At 41.1% G+C, this 17,500-nt stretch overlaps 1 protein-coding gene across 1 annotated transcript in view; it reads right to left on the reverse strand.

Moving 5' to 3' along the window:
• LOC133459432 (sodium/potassium/calcium exchanger 3-like) overlaps positions 1 to 17,500 on the reverse strand; it is a 50,813-nt gene that overhangs the window by 6,295 nt on the left and 27,018 nt on the right. The window contains exons 3-12 of the mRNA XM_061739344.1: positions 11,703 to 11,779; positions 11,462 to 11,536; positions 11,285 to 11,369; positions 10,019 to 10,122; positions 8,996 to 9,070; positions 8,879 to 8,904; positions 5,885 to 5,938; positions 3,348 to 3,490; positions 2,394 to 2,560; positions 1,156 to 1,414 (exon numbers count right to left, since the gene is read on the reverse strand). Coding sequence (XP_061595328.1) covers positions 1,156 to 1,414; positions 2,394 to 2,560; positions 3,348 to 3,490; positions 5,885 to 5,938; positions 8,879 to 8,904; positions 8,996 to 9,070; positions 10,019 to 10,122; positions 11,285 to 11,369; positions 11,462 to 11,536; positions 11,703 to 11,779 — 1,065 coding nt within the window. The remainder of the gene's footprint in view (positions 1 to 1,155; positions 1,415 to 2,393; positions 2,561 to 3,347; positions 3,491 to 5,884; positions 5,939 to 8,878; positions 8,905 to 8,995; positions 9,071 to 10,018; positions 10,123 to 11,284; positions 11,370 to 11,461; positions 11,537 to 11,702; positions 11,780 to 17,500) is intronic.

Raw genomic sequence — 17,500 nt, forward strand, 5'->3', positions numbered from 1 at the left:
CGAAATGAAATAGAGTAACGAGGCTGTTTTTAAAATGTAAGGAGGAAAAAGTACAGATAACTGCGTGAAAATGTGAGGAGTAAAAGTAAAAGGTCGTCTGAAAAATAATTACTCCAGTGAAGTATAGATAACCAAAATTTCTACTTAAGTAAGGTAACGAAGTTTTTGTACTTTGTTACTTGACACCTGTATTCTATTCACTCAAGTCACCTGAGCATCATGGCTGACATGCACACACACTTATACAGATACATATACATGTATATATTTTTTTTTTATTTATTCAAACAGGTTAAAACAAAAAATAATCAGAATACATAAAATGTATATACCAAAAAAAACATAAGCAAAACAAAGCAAATTCAAGAGACAAATCTATATGTAGATAAATATTTCGTGTTTGAAAGGGTGCAGGATGAAGTTTCAAAAAACTTTTCTAGTCCTACCCATTCTAATGTTCTGTTTTTACAATTTCTTTATTTCACAGAAGAGAAAGAAAAGGTGGTTCAGCTGAGCAAGGCACTTTGGTCATTGGCTGTCATTTCATGTGTCCATTTCCATTTTGTATCCATTAAGAGTATTGATTTTAAAGATTTGTTTAAACTTACTTGGTGATTTGCATGATTTAATTTCATCTTTGCAGTTGTTCCACAGATTAACTCCCATCACTGATACACAATGGGTTTTCATGTTTTTCGTACATGCTGTTTTTTGAAATGACATATTCCCCTGAGATTGTAAATATACATACTGGACAGGGTGAGGTGTATTTTTGGTCTGATTTTCATGGACAAGATGATGTTTTACTGTATGTTGGAATGTTTCATGTATGTTTTTTGCTATATTGATTTACATGTACGGTAACGTTTAATATAGGTTTGTCGTGTTATTTTGTTTTCTTTCTTTATGTCTTGTTTTTAACTGTATGTTTTAAATGTATTGTTTTTAATGTGGACCCCAGTAAGACTACCTGTGTTTAAGGGTATAGCTAATGGGGATCCTTACAAATAAACCAATAAACACATGCTGTGTGCTATTGTGACAGTGATCCCGTGGCTGTTTCTCACAGTTACCGGTAAGTACTTCTTCCACTAATGAGACGCAGTACTTACTGGAGATAAAGTGGCTCACTGGATAAATGTTTGTCATCCTCACCTGGCCAGCGAACAGGACTAAAACCCTCATCCTCATCTTCCTCCTCGTCTTCTGCTGTGCACACCGTCCCGGGTTTGTCTCCTGACTCCGGGTCTTCCCCCCCGGGTCTCCCCCCTCCGTTCTCCAGGCTGCAGGAGCCGGTCCTCTTCAGGCTGTTGCTGGTGGAGCCGGGTCTGGACCCCCCCCTGGACCCGGCCCTGGACCCGGGGCCGGCGTCCCCGTCCTGCCCAGACCTGGACGTCCTGATCAGTCTCTGCCTCTGTGGACAAGAGTTGGGAGGGAGAAATAAGTGTATGCTGACACCAGCTCAGAGTAGAAGAGTTACTATAGGTGTGAGGATGTGTTATTATCATATCCAAAAACTGCATGTGTATGTGTGTATATATGTATAAATAGATATATACAGTATATATACAGGACTATCAGAAAATTTGAATATTGTGATAAAGTCCTTTATTTTCTGTAATGCAAAATTGTCATACATTCTGGATTCATTACAAATCAACTGAAATATTACAAGCCTTTTATTATTTTAATATTGCTGATCATGGTTTACAGTTTAAGAAAACTCAAATATCCTATCTCAAAAAATTTGAATATTCTGGGAATCTTAATCTTAAACTGTAAACCATAATCAGTAGTATTAAAATAATAAAAGGCTTGCAATATTTCAGTTGATTTGTAATGAATCCAGAATGTATGACATTTTTGTTTTTTTAATTGCATTACAGAAAATAAAGGACTTTATCACAATATTCTAATTTTCTGAGACAGTCCTGTATAAATATCTTTAGTTTTTTGTATAGAAATTAAATTAATTTTGATTATAATGAAATAGAGTTTAGGGGGTAGGATATAATAATTTTTTACTTCTTCCTACTCCTTTTCAAGCATGTTTATTATGATGGATGCATGTTTTTATTTATATTTTTGTTTATTTAGTTTTCTTATTTACATTTATTTATTTATTATTGATTTGTTTTGTATTCACTACTGTTTCATGTTCGGAATAAAATTTCAACTCAAATTCAATTCAAATACTCTCGTGGAGCGAACTGCTGTGTTATATGGGAATTTATGTTCACTTAGTGACTGAAACAACACATAGGCTACCGTATGCAAACAACACATTGTGGATTAATATTGCGTTGTCAAAAGTGTTGACCGATCTTTTAAACTTGGCATCACTGTAGTTTGGTGTGTCTGTCCCACACAGCTGACATGCACGCGTGGACTACCTCGCTGATGAGCACGCGGCCGGCCATGGAGAGCCTGGTGCGGGGCGAGAAGTGGGGCGTGATCATGATGCGCAGGCCCGCCTCGGAGAAGGACAGCTTGTGGGGGTGGAGGATGAGCAGCTCGTCCACCATGAGGACTGGAGGAGGATCCTGACAGTGAACTTGTCCTGTGAAAAGAAACACAAGTCTCATTATTAGGCCTGTGTTGAAAAAATCTATTCCCCGATTCTAAATCGATTCATATGTCTAAAGATCAATTTATTTATTTATTTCATCATTACATTACAACTTTTGGTATTTTTTCGTTTATGCCCAAAAAAGGAATGTTTTGTTGGACACGAGAATAAGTGCTGCCATGTTTTTGCCTTTAAATATGTTTAAAGGTATGAAATGAATTAAAGTTTTCAGTTATAATTGCATAAATTGTCTATATTTCATTACTTTATATACTGTCTTGGGGTTACATTTGCATAAAATGCTAAAAACCAAATTCTCAAAAATGAAAAACCGAAAAAGACCGAAAATGGAGAAAATTTAAACGGAATGTGGGAAAAAATCAAACCGATTTCATCCGTCTCTGTTTCCTCCCTGGATCTGTTTGATAATTCTGACCCATGATGTTTCTGAAAGCAGTTCTATCAGCATTCTGGGAGCTGATTGGTCCTTACAGCATCATTAGCTGCCAATACTTGCTGTTGAATCTCAATATAATACTAATATTAATATGTTGCATAACTACAGTAATATAATTCATGCAAGCGCTCAAACAACAGTTTTAATAACACTAACCCAAATCAATATCGGAATCAAATCGGATCAAATCTTGATAATCGATTCTGAATCTTAAGAATCGGAATCTAATCGACATTTGACTTGACATTGGATCCCCAGCCCTGGTCATAATCCTGAGACTTTAGAAAGCAGTGGAACCCGTCCATCAGTGGGAGTAATCACCTTTGTTGATCAGCACCATGGACGTGTTGCAGCCGGCAGCATCCTCTCCCGTCTTGTCTTCCCGGTGCTCCTCTGATCTGTGACAGCACGGCCCACCACTGTGGGCAATGCGCGCCACAAACACCGAGATCGGAGAGTTGAACCTGCAACCACACCAATACAACCATCTCACAACACGTTTACAACATCAACGAGGGAAAACAGTAGTCATTTCTATATTTATTTGGACTTTTCTTTCATGCCAGATGGTTTGAACCTCAAGATAATTGGTGTTTTATCTTGAAATGACCTTTAATTCTTGCCTTTCAGGCTCACAACAAATTCCAATAATTTGGTGCAGGAGAAGTTCTGGACAAATATGAATTAAGAAAAAAAAGGGTTGCTATCGGGACATGTCTACACGTGGTGGGTTATTGTAGTCCTGGTTTGTGACGAAAGCAGTGTCCATGAAAGGCTGAGTACTTGAGGAGGCTTAAAGATGAGGAGGAGATCTCTCTACTCTGATTGGAGCCTGAGCTGTCAGCCAGTCCAAATGTGTGATTGGCTCAGATTAATCAGTTAGTGTTTTCTTGTTTTGTTTCTTTTATCTATGAAGGGAAGGGGCGCCGTGTGTTCTGGACCAAAGACAGAAACCCCCACGGTCAGCGTTTGTGGCAGTGTGTCCGTGCCCTTGACAAAGGTCCTTCACACTTCTCTGTTGACAGCATCGATACAGAAAAGTACATTCAATTACATTTTATTTATATAGCGTCTATTACAACAGAAGTTTCTCTAGGATCTTTCCAGAGACTCAGAACATAAATCCCTGAGCAATTATTACATAAACAATGGCAGGTAAAAACTCCCCTAGTGGGAGAAAAACCTTAAGCCAAACAGTGGCAAGAAAAACTTTAGGAGGGAAGAAACCTGGACCAGGACCTGGATCATAAGGGGGTAGAAAACTGGACCAGGACCTGGATCATAAGGGGGACTCTCCTGCTGAAGACCAGATGGACAGAGCAGGAAAATAGAGAACAGACAGAGAGAATGAAGAACGGAGCAGCACTGACAGCATTAAGAGTAAGATGACTTCAAGGGACATTCAGGCACTTTTCCAATCAACACAGTGCAAAACCACTTTGTGCACATGACAAGGTGCGTCTGGGGAAGACGCGGGTGAGCACTGAGCCGGCGTGTCTGCAGTCCCTGTCCTGTCCCCTATAAAGAATGTGTGGAGAAATTTGAAATGTTAAATGTGACGACAACAATGTACTGTTGCACTTAAGAGCTGTTTGAGGGTTAAGGATCTGGGTTAAGGAGACTGACACACCTCCACCTTTAAAACCAAACTGAAAAATGTTCTGTTTAGTAAACCTGTAGTTAGTGTTAGTAAACCTCTAGTTAGTAAACCTAGTTAGTGTTAGTAAACCTCTAGTTAGTGTTAGTAAACCTAGTTAGTGTTAGTAAACCTCTAGTTAGTGTTAGTAAACCTAGTTAGTGTTAGTAAACCTCTAGTTAGTGTTAGTAAACGTAGTTAGTGTTAGTAAACCTCTAGTTAGTGTTAGTAAACCTAGTTAGTGTTATTAAACCTCTAGTTAGTGTTTAGTAAACCTCTAGTTAGTGTTAGTAAACCTAGTTAGTGTTAGTAAACCTTTAGTTAGTGTTAGTAAACCTCTAGTTAGTGTTTAATAAACCTCTAGTTAGTGTTTAGTAAACCTCTAGTTAGTGTTAGTAACTAGTTAGTGTTTAGTAAACATCTAGTTAGTGTTAGTAAACCTCTAGTTAGTGTTTAGTAAACCTCTAGTTAGTGACTATAATAGTTAGTCTCAAATATAGCTTGGTGGTAGATATGCTGCTATAGGCCTATGCTGCAGGGGGGGGCACCGACCTGATCCACTGGGCGGTGAACATCACCCTTCTTCTCTTCTCCTTTTCCATTTTTTATTAATTATAAGTACGTCATAGCCATCATTTTTGTCCATCGTTCTTGTAGTTTGTTGTGCTGGCCTTTTTCTCTTTTGTGCATGTTTGTAGGCCGGAGCTTCAGGAGCTGCGTGCTGGCCTGCAGTCCCCCCTCTGGTCATCCCACTGCTGCTTCCACCTGTCTGTGTGGATGTCTGCTGTGTGCTTGCTGCCGTCCTGGCCTGTACCCCCCCCCCCCCCCCCCCCGAACACCCCAGTCTGGCCTCCGGCAGGAGGGTCCCCCCTTATGATCCAGGTCCTGGTCCAGGTTTCTTCCTTCCTAAAGGGGAGTTTTTCTTGCCCCTGTTTGGCTTAAGGTTTTTCTCCCACTAGGGGAGTTTTTACCTGCCAGTGTTTATGTAATAATTGCTGGGGGGGTCATGTTCTGGGTCTCTGGAAAGATCCTAGAGACAATTTCTGTTGTAATAGACGCTATATAAATAAAATTGAATTGAATTGAGGGATGGATGGGAAAATTATAGTCTAAAAAGTGTTATTTCCTTGTATCCACAATGTCTTTCAAATGTTGTGACAACTGGCAACATTACACTTGTTAAAGCTTTACTCTTTGTCTTGTGTTACAGATGGGAACTTACTTCATGATTATAATGTAGATGCCGTACATGGTGATGAGGGACAGGGACTCCCACCTGACGGAGAGAAGCAATCTGATGTTAGTTTGACACAATGACAAATGTACAAACCTGAACTCGGCTTTGCATCGGAGTCTGTCAGGATTGGCCTCATTATTTTCTGTTAATAATGAACAGCTATATACAAGGTTCCTATGTGTTTAAAATCTCCCGGTGCTCCAGACTCAAATTTACAGACATCTTGGCAGGTTTCCCCAAATATACTGGACATGTGCGCACAAATAGTTCGATTTGTGTTATAAACTGCAGCTCTGTCAAAGGAAGTAACTGTCTGCAGAGAGAGGAATTATGTGAGGCACATACTAAGATTTATGTCTCGGATATTGCGAGACTGACTTTGGCAAAGTTAGCCGAAACACAAATCTGCCAACCTGATATCAAGGAAACAGAGCTGAGGTGAAATACAGCGACTCAGCATGGCCAGCCACGCTGTGTCTCAATAAAGCTTCAGCCATAATTCTCTCAAGGATCCATTGTTGCAACAGGCATGGAGTCTATGCAAACATCTACTCTTTCATTACAACTAACCACATGTTCAACACTATAAAAGCTTTCTCGAACAAAAGTCTTCAAGTCAAAGCACCAAAACCCCCCTGCAGCCGTGATGGAGGAGCAGCCGCAGGGAAACAGCAACACTACCAATCTCTGCTGCTACTAACAGCTTAATGCTACATAAGCGAAATAAATCAGAACCAGTTTTTATAACTAATTTCACACTGGTCTTATTCGTCTTAAAGGGGACCTATTATGAAAAACAGGTTTTTTCTTGCTTTAACATATATAAAGTGGTCTCCCCTCAGCCTGCCAACTCAGAGAAGGAGGAAAGCAACCAAATTCTGCAGTGTCTGTACAGCCGCCCGGATGATCCGTCCAGTGTGATGTGGATCTACGAGCCGTTCAGATTCTGGACGGCTCGTAGACGTTGTGACGTGACGTCACGACAGGAGCAGAGGTTTGGCCTCCGATGCGTGAAACCACGCCCACAACTATAAAACCGTGTAACTGCATGCGAGCGTCCGACTATCGCGTAGCACTGCGTCGATTTAATGCAGAACCATAATTCAGGCTTAACTCCGCCGGCCGGAGCTTCCGCAATTTTTTTGTAGTGGTGTATCGCGTCATTCAGGCAGCCAATCAGCACAGAGCCTCATTATCATAGCCCCGCCCACTCAGAATCCTGCATAGATAATGAGGTTAGAAACGGTAAAGATAAAGACATGGATCAGAGGCTGAATTTCAAATTTATATAGAAAAAACAATCAAACGCTTGTTTTTAATACATTCAAGGCCTGTTTAAAATATACATTAAAAGCCATAATAGGTCCCCTTTAACATGTGCGGAGTCTGAAATAAGGCGTGACACTTTTCAGAGTAAGAGGAAAGACAAACTCATGAGGAAGTGTGACAGAAAGTCGGAAAGTGTCAGTGGAAATGTGATCATACAGCAAGGACTGCTTCCCCTCTAAACAGAGAAATGAAAAGTATTTAAAGTGTGAAATAAAAAAAATAAAAACAATATTATTGCATTTACAACGCTGCTTGCAAGAAGAACAATATTATTGTATTGGAAGTCAAAAAATCCATCCAAAGTATCTTTATGGTTTAGTGATCTGACGCAATTCATACAGTTGGAGAAGATAAAGTATACTCTCAGGGGGTCCAGGGACAAATCTTTCTCCGTCTGGGATTTGGTGTTACTGTATATCAGTAAACTTTGAATTGTGCCCACTTAGATACCGCATAGCAGCCACTTACGCTGATATTTGAGATGTGATTAAATCCATGTGAATCCTGTTTAGTGCACAGCTTCAATGTTGATAGGCCATATTTCCCTTTTGTGTTGTGTAGTGTGTGTATGTGTTTGTGTGCACTTTTAACCTACACCTGCCAGCCAATCAGAATCGAGTCTTCACACAGACCGTGGTATAACTTGCTCTATTCATCATTGGTCTATCCATGTTGTTTTATTTATTTTTTTCATTCAATTTTACAATTCTGTTGGTTAGGTGTCCAACCTGTGCAGGGGATGGGAGGGCAGGGGTGTTCAAATATAAAAATTAGCATTGTAATCCTTTTGTGTCTGTATCCATGTGCTGTGCTATTAATGCTCAATAATAAATAAAATTAAAGCTGCATGCAGCGATGAACGGGCCCTCGCACCCTTGTGCACGTTCAGGCTGCAGTGGAAGCGCTTGTATGACTTACATGTAGATTCTTCAGGCCTGGACATTTAGCGGATGACACCACCCACGACTCTCTATATCATACCATTCAAAAGTTATGGCAGAAAGTAGGAACTATCACATATGAACCAATCAGACGCCTTTTTGGCATCTATCGTCACCACGGTAACGCTTTTGACTGAGAAAAGTAATGCGCGTCGTCGCAGGATGGAGACGCACATTTTGATGTATAACACACCTGGGTGCACGTTACGGTTCGGTATTAACTGCCGAAGGAATGGCATAAATTGCGCCAAAATTACACGATTAATTCAAAATGGCCGACTTCCTGTTCGGTTTCGGCCATGGAGCCAAGAGACTTTTCTTTTAGGTGCGACATGATACACGTGTGTACCGATTTTCGTGCATGTACGTCAAACCGTATTGTGGGGCTTGAGGCACAAAGTTTTCTAGGGGGCGCTGTTGAGCCATTAGGCCACGCCCATTAATGCAAAACATTGAATATCTCATTTTTTGCCAGGCCTGGCTTGCGTGCAAAATTTGGTGACTTTTGGGGCACGTTTAGGGGGAAAAAGGCCCTCCTTTCGTCGGAAGGAGGAACAAAAAAAAATTCCTCCAGATACAATAGGGCCTTCGCTCTGTCAGTGCTCGGGCCCTAATTATTAAAAAAAAATAAAGTGTGAAATATTGTCTCAGAAAACATGAAAGGAGTAGAACTCTTCCTAAACTAACCAAACGTATGAACACAACTCACCAGAAAACTCTGGCGTCATAGATGACCTAAAGAGAGGACAATATTGATCATTAAGAGCAAAATGAGGACGAGTCAAAGCAGCAAAAGAGAATGATGTTGCTTCAATCCCCATCTCACCATGATGAGCGCCAGCACGGACAGGATGTAGTAAGAGGAATCTCTAAAAAGAGACCACCACGTCAGAACCACTGTCTGTGGAGGAAAGTCAGACACTGTTAAATCATTCAGGAAAAAGTGCAAACAAGGAGCAACAACCCCGTCATAACAGAGTTTACTAGACACTGATTACAAGTGGATAAGTGGTTTGAACAGAGCTGGGTAGTAACGAGTTACATTTACTCCGTTACATTTACTTGAGTACGTTTTTGGGAAATGTTGTACTTTTAGGAGTAGTTTTGAATCACTATACTTTTTACTTTTACTTGAGTATATTTGTGAAGAAGAAACTGTTACTCTTACTCCGCTACATTAGGCTACGATGAGCTGTTACTTTTCTTTTATCCCTTTTATCCACGTACGCGTCAATCTCATGACATCACTGGGTGATTCTTTGGGAAAAATGTTTGTTTTTGCATGTTTTGTCACATTTACACAGACTCAAACACACACAGAGTTTCTATGAGTTCATGTTTGTTCTAGTTCTGCCTGGTTAAAAAAGAAAAGTACAAAGGCTTGACATTTTGTGCTACTTGTGCTTAATTTTTATTTTTTTATTCTGTTATTATTTTATTATTTATTAAAATACTTGAATTTACTTTAAGATTATTTTAATTTAAGCAATTTTTTATTCATTTTATTACATTTTATTGTTTTATTGATTTAATTTGCCTGAAGATGATTATTTTGTACTTTTGTCTGTTTGAATGGTTGTGTTAAAAAATAAATCAGACGTTACTCAACAGTTACTCAGTACTTGAGTAGTTTTTTCACTTTTACTCAAGTCATTATTTGGATGACTACTTTTTACTTCTACTTGAGTCAATTAGTCTGAAGTAACAGTACTTTTACTTTAGTACAATTTTTGGCTACTCTACCCACCTCTGGGTTTAAATGACATTAAACGAACTGAAATGAGTTTCTGTCTGTTTCCAGCTTGCAAACATGCAGGATGTTAGTGAAAGTGTTAAAGGTTGGGAGGACCTGGCCTGCAAAGATCCCACTGAGGCCGATGATGACCAGGATGTTGAAGACCGCCGACCCCACGATGGTACCGACTCCAACGTCCCCTTTAGTGATGAAGACGCCTGAGAATGAAAGAGGTTGGTTTGAATAATGACACAGAAAAATTCATTTCCATACTAGGAATGGGCGATATTTTACCGTTCACGATATACCGTCAAAAAAATTCCCCACGGTAAGAATTTGTAAATTCATGGTAAAAAGGATAAATTCCCGTTGATGAGGTTTTTGTGTAACAAACATGGCGGAAGGCGGATCTGAGAGCGAGGAGCTCGTTGTTAAACGAGGCTCCAGCTCCGTTATCTGGAACTGGTTTGGATTTAAAAAGAGAGACGAGGAGCAAACATCATCTATTATATGCAGAGTCTGCAAAAAAAGAAGGAAATGGTTGTTACATTTTGATATAATATATTTGACTATTACGAAAAAAAATTGCAATAGTATCTAATTTGTGGCATGTTCCAACCACAGGTTAATTTGCACATTTTATTTCTATTAGAAGAGGTCATCACTGATAGGATTTTATTTTCAGTGAACTTTTATTTATTTGTCCTGTTTCTTTATTTATCAGGTTGTATTTTTTTCTACTTTGTGATTTTATAAGCTAAGAAAACTTGAAGGACAATGGTACTTTTGCTGTTTGCACTGTTATCCCACTGTTTAAGCCAATACAGTTTAAATAAAATGTTGAATCTGTTCTTACATTTCAAACTTGTTTCATTTGAGTCATTACAGTTTTGCAGTACAGGTAGACTAATTCAATGGGTTTTTATCAATTCAATTTAATTGGTTTAGTTTAGTAGCATTTAGTATTCTTTTAGAGCAGTGATTTGGGGGCTCCAAAAACTGAATGTGTTGATAGATTTATAGTTAAAAATGTCGAGTTGAATTGGTCTTTTTTCTATTGTCATTTTTATCGTTATCGGGATAAATGACAGGAATTATCGTGATACATTTTTTAGTCCATACCGCCCAGCCCTAGTCCATACATTTTAATGGCATGGTTTTTTATATGAGATTATTCAGGCTTTTATTTTTCCCTCCTGGGGCTCTGAACGGGACTCTGACGACATCTCCTGGAGGATCCTGGGATGTACAGAGCTTGAGGATACTGTCATTTAAGCCCTTTTCTGTCCAAATGTTTAAATTTGGAAGCACAAATATTTTACACGTTGTCTCCAAAGCGCCCAGGTTTGGTATTTAGTTCAGATTGGCGGAGCCACGAACCAATGAGAGAGGTGAAAAGCTCGGGGGCGGAGCTTCCCGCGGCCATAAACGTTGCCCCGGCCACATCCTCGCTGAGCTGCAGGTTCTGGAGGGGGAGAATACAAGAATAATCAGTATGATGTCCAGTTAAAACATCAATACTCTATCTGAAGTCAAACTGCGACTATTAATCGTCACCTCGGATATTTTCTCCAGGGAGGGAACAAAGTAGTCGTCGCAGACGATGGCCAGAGCGTAGAAGGTGTAGATGGCCTGGGGAGTACAGTGGAGCACAGATGATGGAGATGACAGACCGAAAATGAAACAGATTGCGAGCCGTGAAGCTCCAACCATCTCAGATGTCGACATGATGAGTCAAGGATATCAATAAATGGCAAAAAAGGTTGAGATTTGAGGCAGTCGTTTGAGAAGGACTCACACAGAGCACGTGCAGAAGAACAGCCCCGTTCTTCCTCTGCTCCTTGGTAAAGATGTCCTGGGGAAACTCGTGGATTGCTGTGGGGGATTAACATGACACCATCATCATTTTCATCATCAACCTTTAACCTTCTTAATTCCTGGTTTATAACCTGCTATCTAGAAACAAACAGAACGAGAGAACAGAGATGTTGTATCGACATCTGTCACCACGTCCTATCATTTTAAAATGACTAAAAGGATTTAAGTTGTAGTATTGGTGTTTTCCTCCCGTCTGACAACTAGGCCTGTGTTGAAAAAATGTATTTTCCGATTCTAAATCGATTCGTATGTCTAAAGATGGATTTTTTTTCATCATTACATTACAACTTTTGGTATTTCTTTTGTTTTTGCCCAAAAGAGGAATGTTTTTTTGGACTCAAGAATAACTGGTGCCATGTTTTTGCCTTTAAATATGTTTAAAAAGGTATGAAAACATTAAATTTTTCAGTTATAATTGCATAAATTGTCTATATTTCATTACTTTATATACTGTCTTGGGGTTACATTTGCATGACATACTAAAAACCAAATTCTCAAAAATTAAAAACCGAAGTAGACCGAAATTGGAAAAAATTTGAACAGAATGTGGGAAAAATAATAACGATTTCATACGGCATTTGTTTGCTGCCCTGGATCTGTTCATATCAGTCAAAATAATTCATGCAACAGCTCAAAAAACAGTTTTAATAACACTAACCCAAATCAATATCGGAATCGAATAGAATCAAATCAAATCTTGATAATCGATTCTGAATCTTAAGAATCGGAAACGAATCGATTCTCTACATTTGAATCGATCCCCAGCCCTGGAGACAACGAATACAATAAAGTAGGCACAGTGTTTGTCTTGAACGGCACAGGAAGTGAGATGGAAGTGAAACCAGCAGCTGCTTCCTGTCCTCAAGTACGAGTTGAAAAAGAAACACACACACACACACACACACACACACACACACACACACACACACACACACACACACACAGTCGTAATGACAGCTGAGAGTGCGGTGCAGCCTGCATTCACAACGGCGCTGAGCTGGATGAATTTAAACTACAGGGGGAGCTTGCAGCTATTAATAGCTGCTCTGCTGTGTGAGACAACAATGTGTCGACAGGCACACAATAAGCGCAGTGTAGCTGTCACGATGCACACAGCTCTGCTGGAGAGCAGACTGGCTGGATTAAGAGAGCGGCCCTCGTCGGCAGCCGGGAGCACGGAGCCAGAGCCCATACGTCCCGAGCAGGGGACTCTCACTGCTGCAGATAGAAGATGTAAATGCTTCTTATGGATCATTTTTAAAACCCCCTCAGCTGACATGAGTTGGTGAAGGGCGGCTGTGTGTGCTCTGCTCTTAAGACTGGAGGAGACGGCTATCTTCATCTTCATCGTGTGCCAGCTGTTGCTGTACTGTAGGTCTGGGCTTGTCCGGGATCCATCCAGGCTTAGCAATTAAACGTTCTGTCATCTTATCGCACGAAGCACGGAGCATAAATGAGAAGCCCCCCCCCCCTCCCGAGTGCCCGTCCGGCTGATCAGCTGTTGCACATCTGCGCTGTCTCTGCGGCTTTATTTGGTTCCCCCTCTGCTCTCTGCTCTCTGCTCTCTGCTCTCTGCCTCCTGGAAGCCTCCTGGAAGCCTCCCATCTCCTCTCTGCTCTCTGCCCAGCACACCAACTCTGGCTTCATACCGGCGCTGGAAACACAGCGCTCGTAGAAAGAAAGTAGCTTCTGGACGCTTTAAGGTTGCTCTGGTGAAGGGAGTTGCTATGACAACCCTCTCCCTGGGGGAAGGTTCTTTTTTTTTTTCTTTTTTTTTTGGATGGGTGGCAGTAGGAAGCCAAAAGCGAGGCGTCTGCATGAACAGTGAGAAAGGGGGAGGTGAATATGTGTTTCCCATGGTAGGAGCGTAGAGGAAAAAGAAAAAAAAAAAAGAAAAAAAAAAAAAAAGGAGAAGTGACAGCAGCTCTGGACTGTAATGTCTAAAAATATTTATTTTTCCTCACAAACCCTCAGGAGAGGTCTGAGAGAGTGAGGGAGGGGGAGGAACGGTCTACTGGTTGACTGAAGGTTGCTGAGACTCGTGTGCTGCAAAGCCACCCGGAAACACATGTGCTCCGCAATCAGCTCCGCAATCAGCTCCGCAATCAGCTCCGCAAACGCACACATTTACTCACAACTATGCAACATTTGCACTTGACATCAAGTTTCTTCTCATTGTGTGACTTCTATTGCCAAGATGACAGATAGCCCCTCATGTCTGGTGAGGGGCTCTGATCTGGTTCTGCCTGACGAGGCCTTGTAGCAGCTCCCTGCCCGCTTCCGTCCCCACTCCAGACCACTGCTGTGGTGTTGTTTACAGCCACATGTCCACTACCACGAGCACCTGCAAATGCAGGCACATCACTTCCCCCGTTTGGTTGTGTGGTTGCTTGTTTCTCTAGCAGATATGTATGCGTTGGCAAACATGCACAGAAACGCATCACATGACAGTTCATGCACAGGGACCTCATGCATGAAGGTGCAAACATGATTAGGTGGAATATCCATCCATCCACCCCTGAACACCCCCAGGTCTTATCACCTGGGGCCTCATTTATAAAGCTTGCGTGCGCACAAAACAGGGCTTGAAAGATGCGCAAGCCACCTTCTATGCAAAGGTTGGGATTTAAAAAGAAAAAACTAACCGAAAAATGTGTGTATCTTTACGCCAACCCTGACCCTCGCGCAGATATGGGGAACTGGCGACGCAGGCGGTGAGGTGGTGAAATGAAGCCAGATTCATGTCATACTCTTAATGTCATCACATATCACACTTATAACATAATAGCTCTGATCGTGTCCCTCTGTGTTTGAAGCACAGCATCAGTCAGGACTCTGGTGCTGCTGCTGCTGCAGCCGCGGTGCAGGACGCGCCGGGAACCTCCTCGTCACCCACCGCGACAACCGTAGAGTGACTGAGGACAGAACAAATGAGTGCCGGGACACTCTACGGAGCCCCTAAAGGGACTCAGATTTTTTTTTTATATATATAATGAGTTTTACGTGCGCGTGAAACCTTTACGCGCGCATGAAACCTTTACGCACGTGCGTAAGCCTAAATTATGGTTCTGCGTTAAAACGACGCAGAGCATACGCCGTAGGGTACACGGCGACGCGCTTACGCCGTAGGCTCTGCGTTGGTGTAACGCAGAACCATAAATCAGCCTTAAAGGTTTCACGCGCGCACGTAAAACTCTTTTTAAAAAACTTTTTTTTTCTGCTCCATCTGTCCGTGGCACTCACGGCGTTTAGCGCAGCAACGCCGTGCTGCCACTCACTCGCTTTATGTTATACTATTTATATACTTTTTCTACTTTTACTGTGACCACCAAATAATGTGGTTTTCCTGCCTCCACCTCATCCACGACATCTCGATCTCAGTCTCTGTGAAATTTAGTGGCACGGTGGCTCGACACGTCTTATTCATCCTGACGCGCAGCAGAAACAGACTGCAGGAAGCCACTGCGCATGATCAGCAGGCTCATTCATATGCAAATACAGTCATGAACTACTTTGCATTGACCATTCATGGTATAAAGTGGGCGTGTAGAGGGCGGGATATGAGGTGAATTCACCTGCGCAACCTTCCAGGTGGACTGTGATTTATAAAGCGAACATTGCGTGCAAGTGTGCGTGCAAACGGTTTTATAAATCCAGATTTTTTTTTTGCGCCCGCCATTTTCGGCTTTTGGGTTTACGTGGACTTTTAGTATGAATCCTACACACTCTTTTATAAATGAGGCCCCAGGTCATCATTAGGCAATATGGTCACAACTTTTAAGTGAGCAAAGGAACTTCCTGAGCACAGAAAAATCAACTTCATGACTTTATTTGGGGGCAGCACGGTGGCTTAGTGGTTAACTTTGTTGCCTCACAGCAAGAAGGTTCCCGGTTCAACTCCCAGGCCCGGCGGGGTCTTTCTGTGAAGAGTTTGCATGTTCTCCCTGTGCTTGCGTGGGTTCCCTCCGGTTACTCCGGCTTCCTCCCACAGTCCATAAACATGCATAGTAGGTTAATTGGTGATTCTAAATTGCCCGTAGGTGTGAGTGTGAGTGTGTCTGGTTGTGTATATATTGTGATGGACTGGTGACCTGTCCAGGGTGTAACCCCTGCCTCTCGTCTGAAATTAGCTGGGATAGACTCCAGCAGACCCCCGTGACCCTGTACAGGATAAAGCGGGTATAGAAAATGGATAGATGGACTTTATTTGGTTTCCAGAAGCAAACAAACTAATGAAAGTGCTGCATCTGACTGCCCATCGGTGTGTGTTCCGTCGGTTAGGGAGGAAAAACGTGGGCATAGCTGAGGTACAGGGATGTTTGTAGATAGCAAATGCCTGAACTAGCCAGTGTTTTTCATCAGCCTCATAACACAGTGAAATGCTAAGCCAGTGTGTGGTTAGGATTTAAGCCTGAGCAGAGATTTGTCACAGCAAATTACTATTTTTTGTTGTAAAAAGGAGACTTTTGTTTGCCCAGACTGGTATTTTTGGCAGAAAACAGCACTTAAATTGCATCTTTTTAGGCTCATCCAATGCTCCTTCACACACCCACACTCCAGCAGCTCTATCTATTCACTTAATACACATTAGCGTTATGGACTTCCACAATCATCATTCCAAAGCAAGGACATCGGGGGCAGTGTGGCGTTCATTGTTTTTCAGCCTGGTATTACGTTCAAGAAAATGATGGCTTGATATCTGTTATGTTTTAGTGTAATCTTTCAAACCTTTACCTTTTCTGACTTAATAAAGGTTCTGCAGCTAATTGGATCTTCAAGCTGATGTCAAAGCTGATGTTTTATTCTGTTTAACATTTTTTTAAAGGTATTTGTTTTATTTATTTATCTATTTCTTGTAATGTTTTTATTATTATATTTTATTGTTGTGGACTGATTATTTTTCAGCCTTTATCCTTGAACTTTTATCATTATTTCATTTTAATTAACTATATTGTATGTCAGTGTGCATTGGTCTCCTAGTTTTTATTTTTTTGTTTTTTATTACGCTTATTTTTCAGTCAAAATGTCAAAGCAATTTGTATTTAATGTTCCTGGATTAAAGGTGCTATATAAATACAATTTGATTGATTGATTGATTGAAAGTACATTCATTTTACAGCATTCAAAATAAAAGCAGGAAAGCTGAATGACAGCGAACAGGACGATGTTATTGATCTGGAAGTCCCCAGGCCGTCCTGGAGTCAAGCTAAGCTATTGACTGCCGCTATGAGTAAAGGCGTTTAATGCACCAACCAAAGTGCTGTGGATGTGTCCCCACATACACACACCTGTGCAAAAACAGCTGCATTTTTCATGAGAATCAAAAAATAAATATTTCATCCAGGTGTGTAATGTAAATTCAATTATGCATTTGTTCTTTGATTCACTTTCCTTTGAGGTGGTTTGAATGCGAGACAGATGAGAAGCCAGACAGGGCTTCAAACGCACCAGCCAACTCGCTTTTCAATGACACTAAACATCATGTGCACGTGTTGTGATGGAGGTGAAGAAATGCTTTGTGCAACCCTAAAGGCTCATCACTAATAAGCTTGCGGGGGAATAATCAAGTCCAGAGAACACACGCAAACATATTCTGATGGAGGACAATCAGAACTTTTAAGAGGATGTTCATGATTTCAGGAGGCTTTAAGGCCACCTATCAAAATCTCCATTATCTGAATTATATCCAAATGTTGCAGACCTTATGCAACAGATGCC

The sequence above is a fragment of the Cololabis saira genome, chromosome 14 (genome assembly GCF_033807715.1).
Source record: "Cololabis saira isolate AMF1-May2022 chromosome 14, fColSai1.1, whole genome shotgun sequence".
In the NCBI taxonomy this organism is placed as follows: domain Eukaryota; kingdom Metazoa; phylum Chordata; class Actinopteri; order Beloniformes; family Belonidae; genus Cololabis; species Cololabis saira.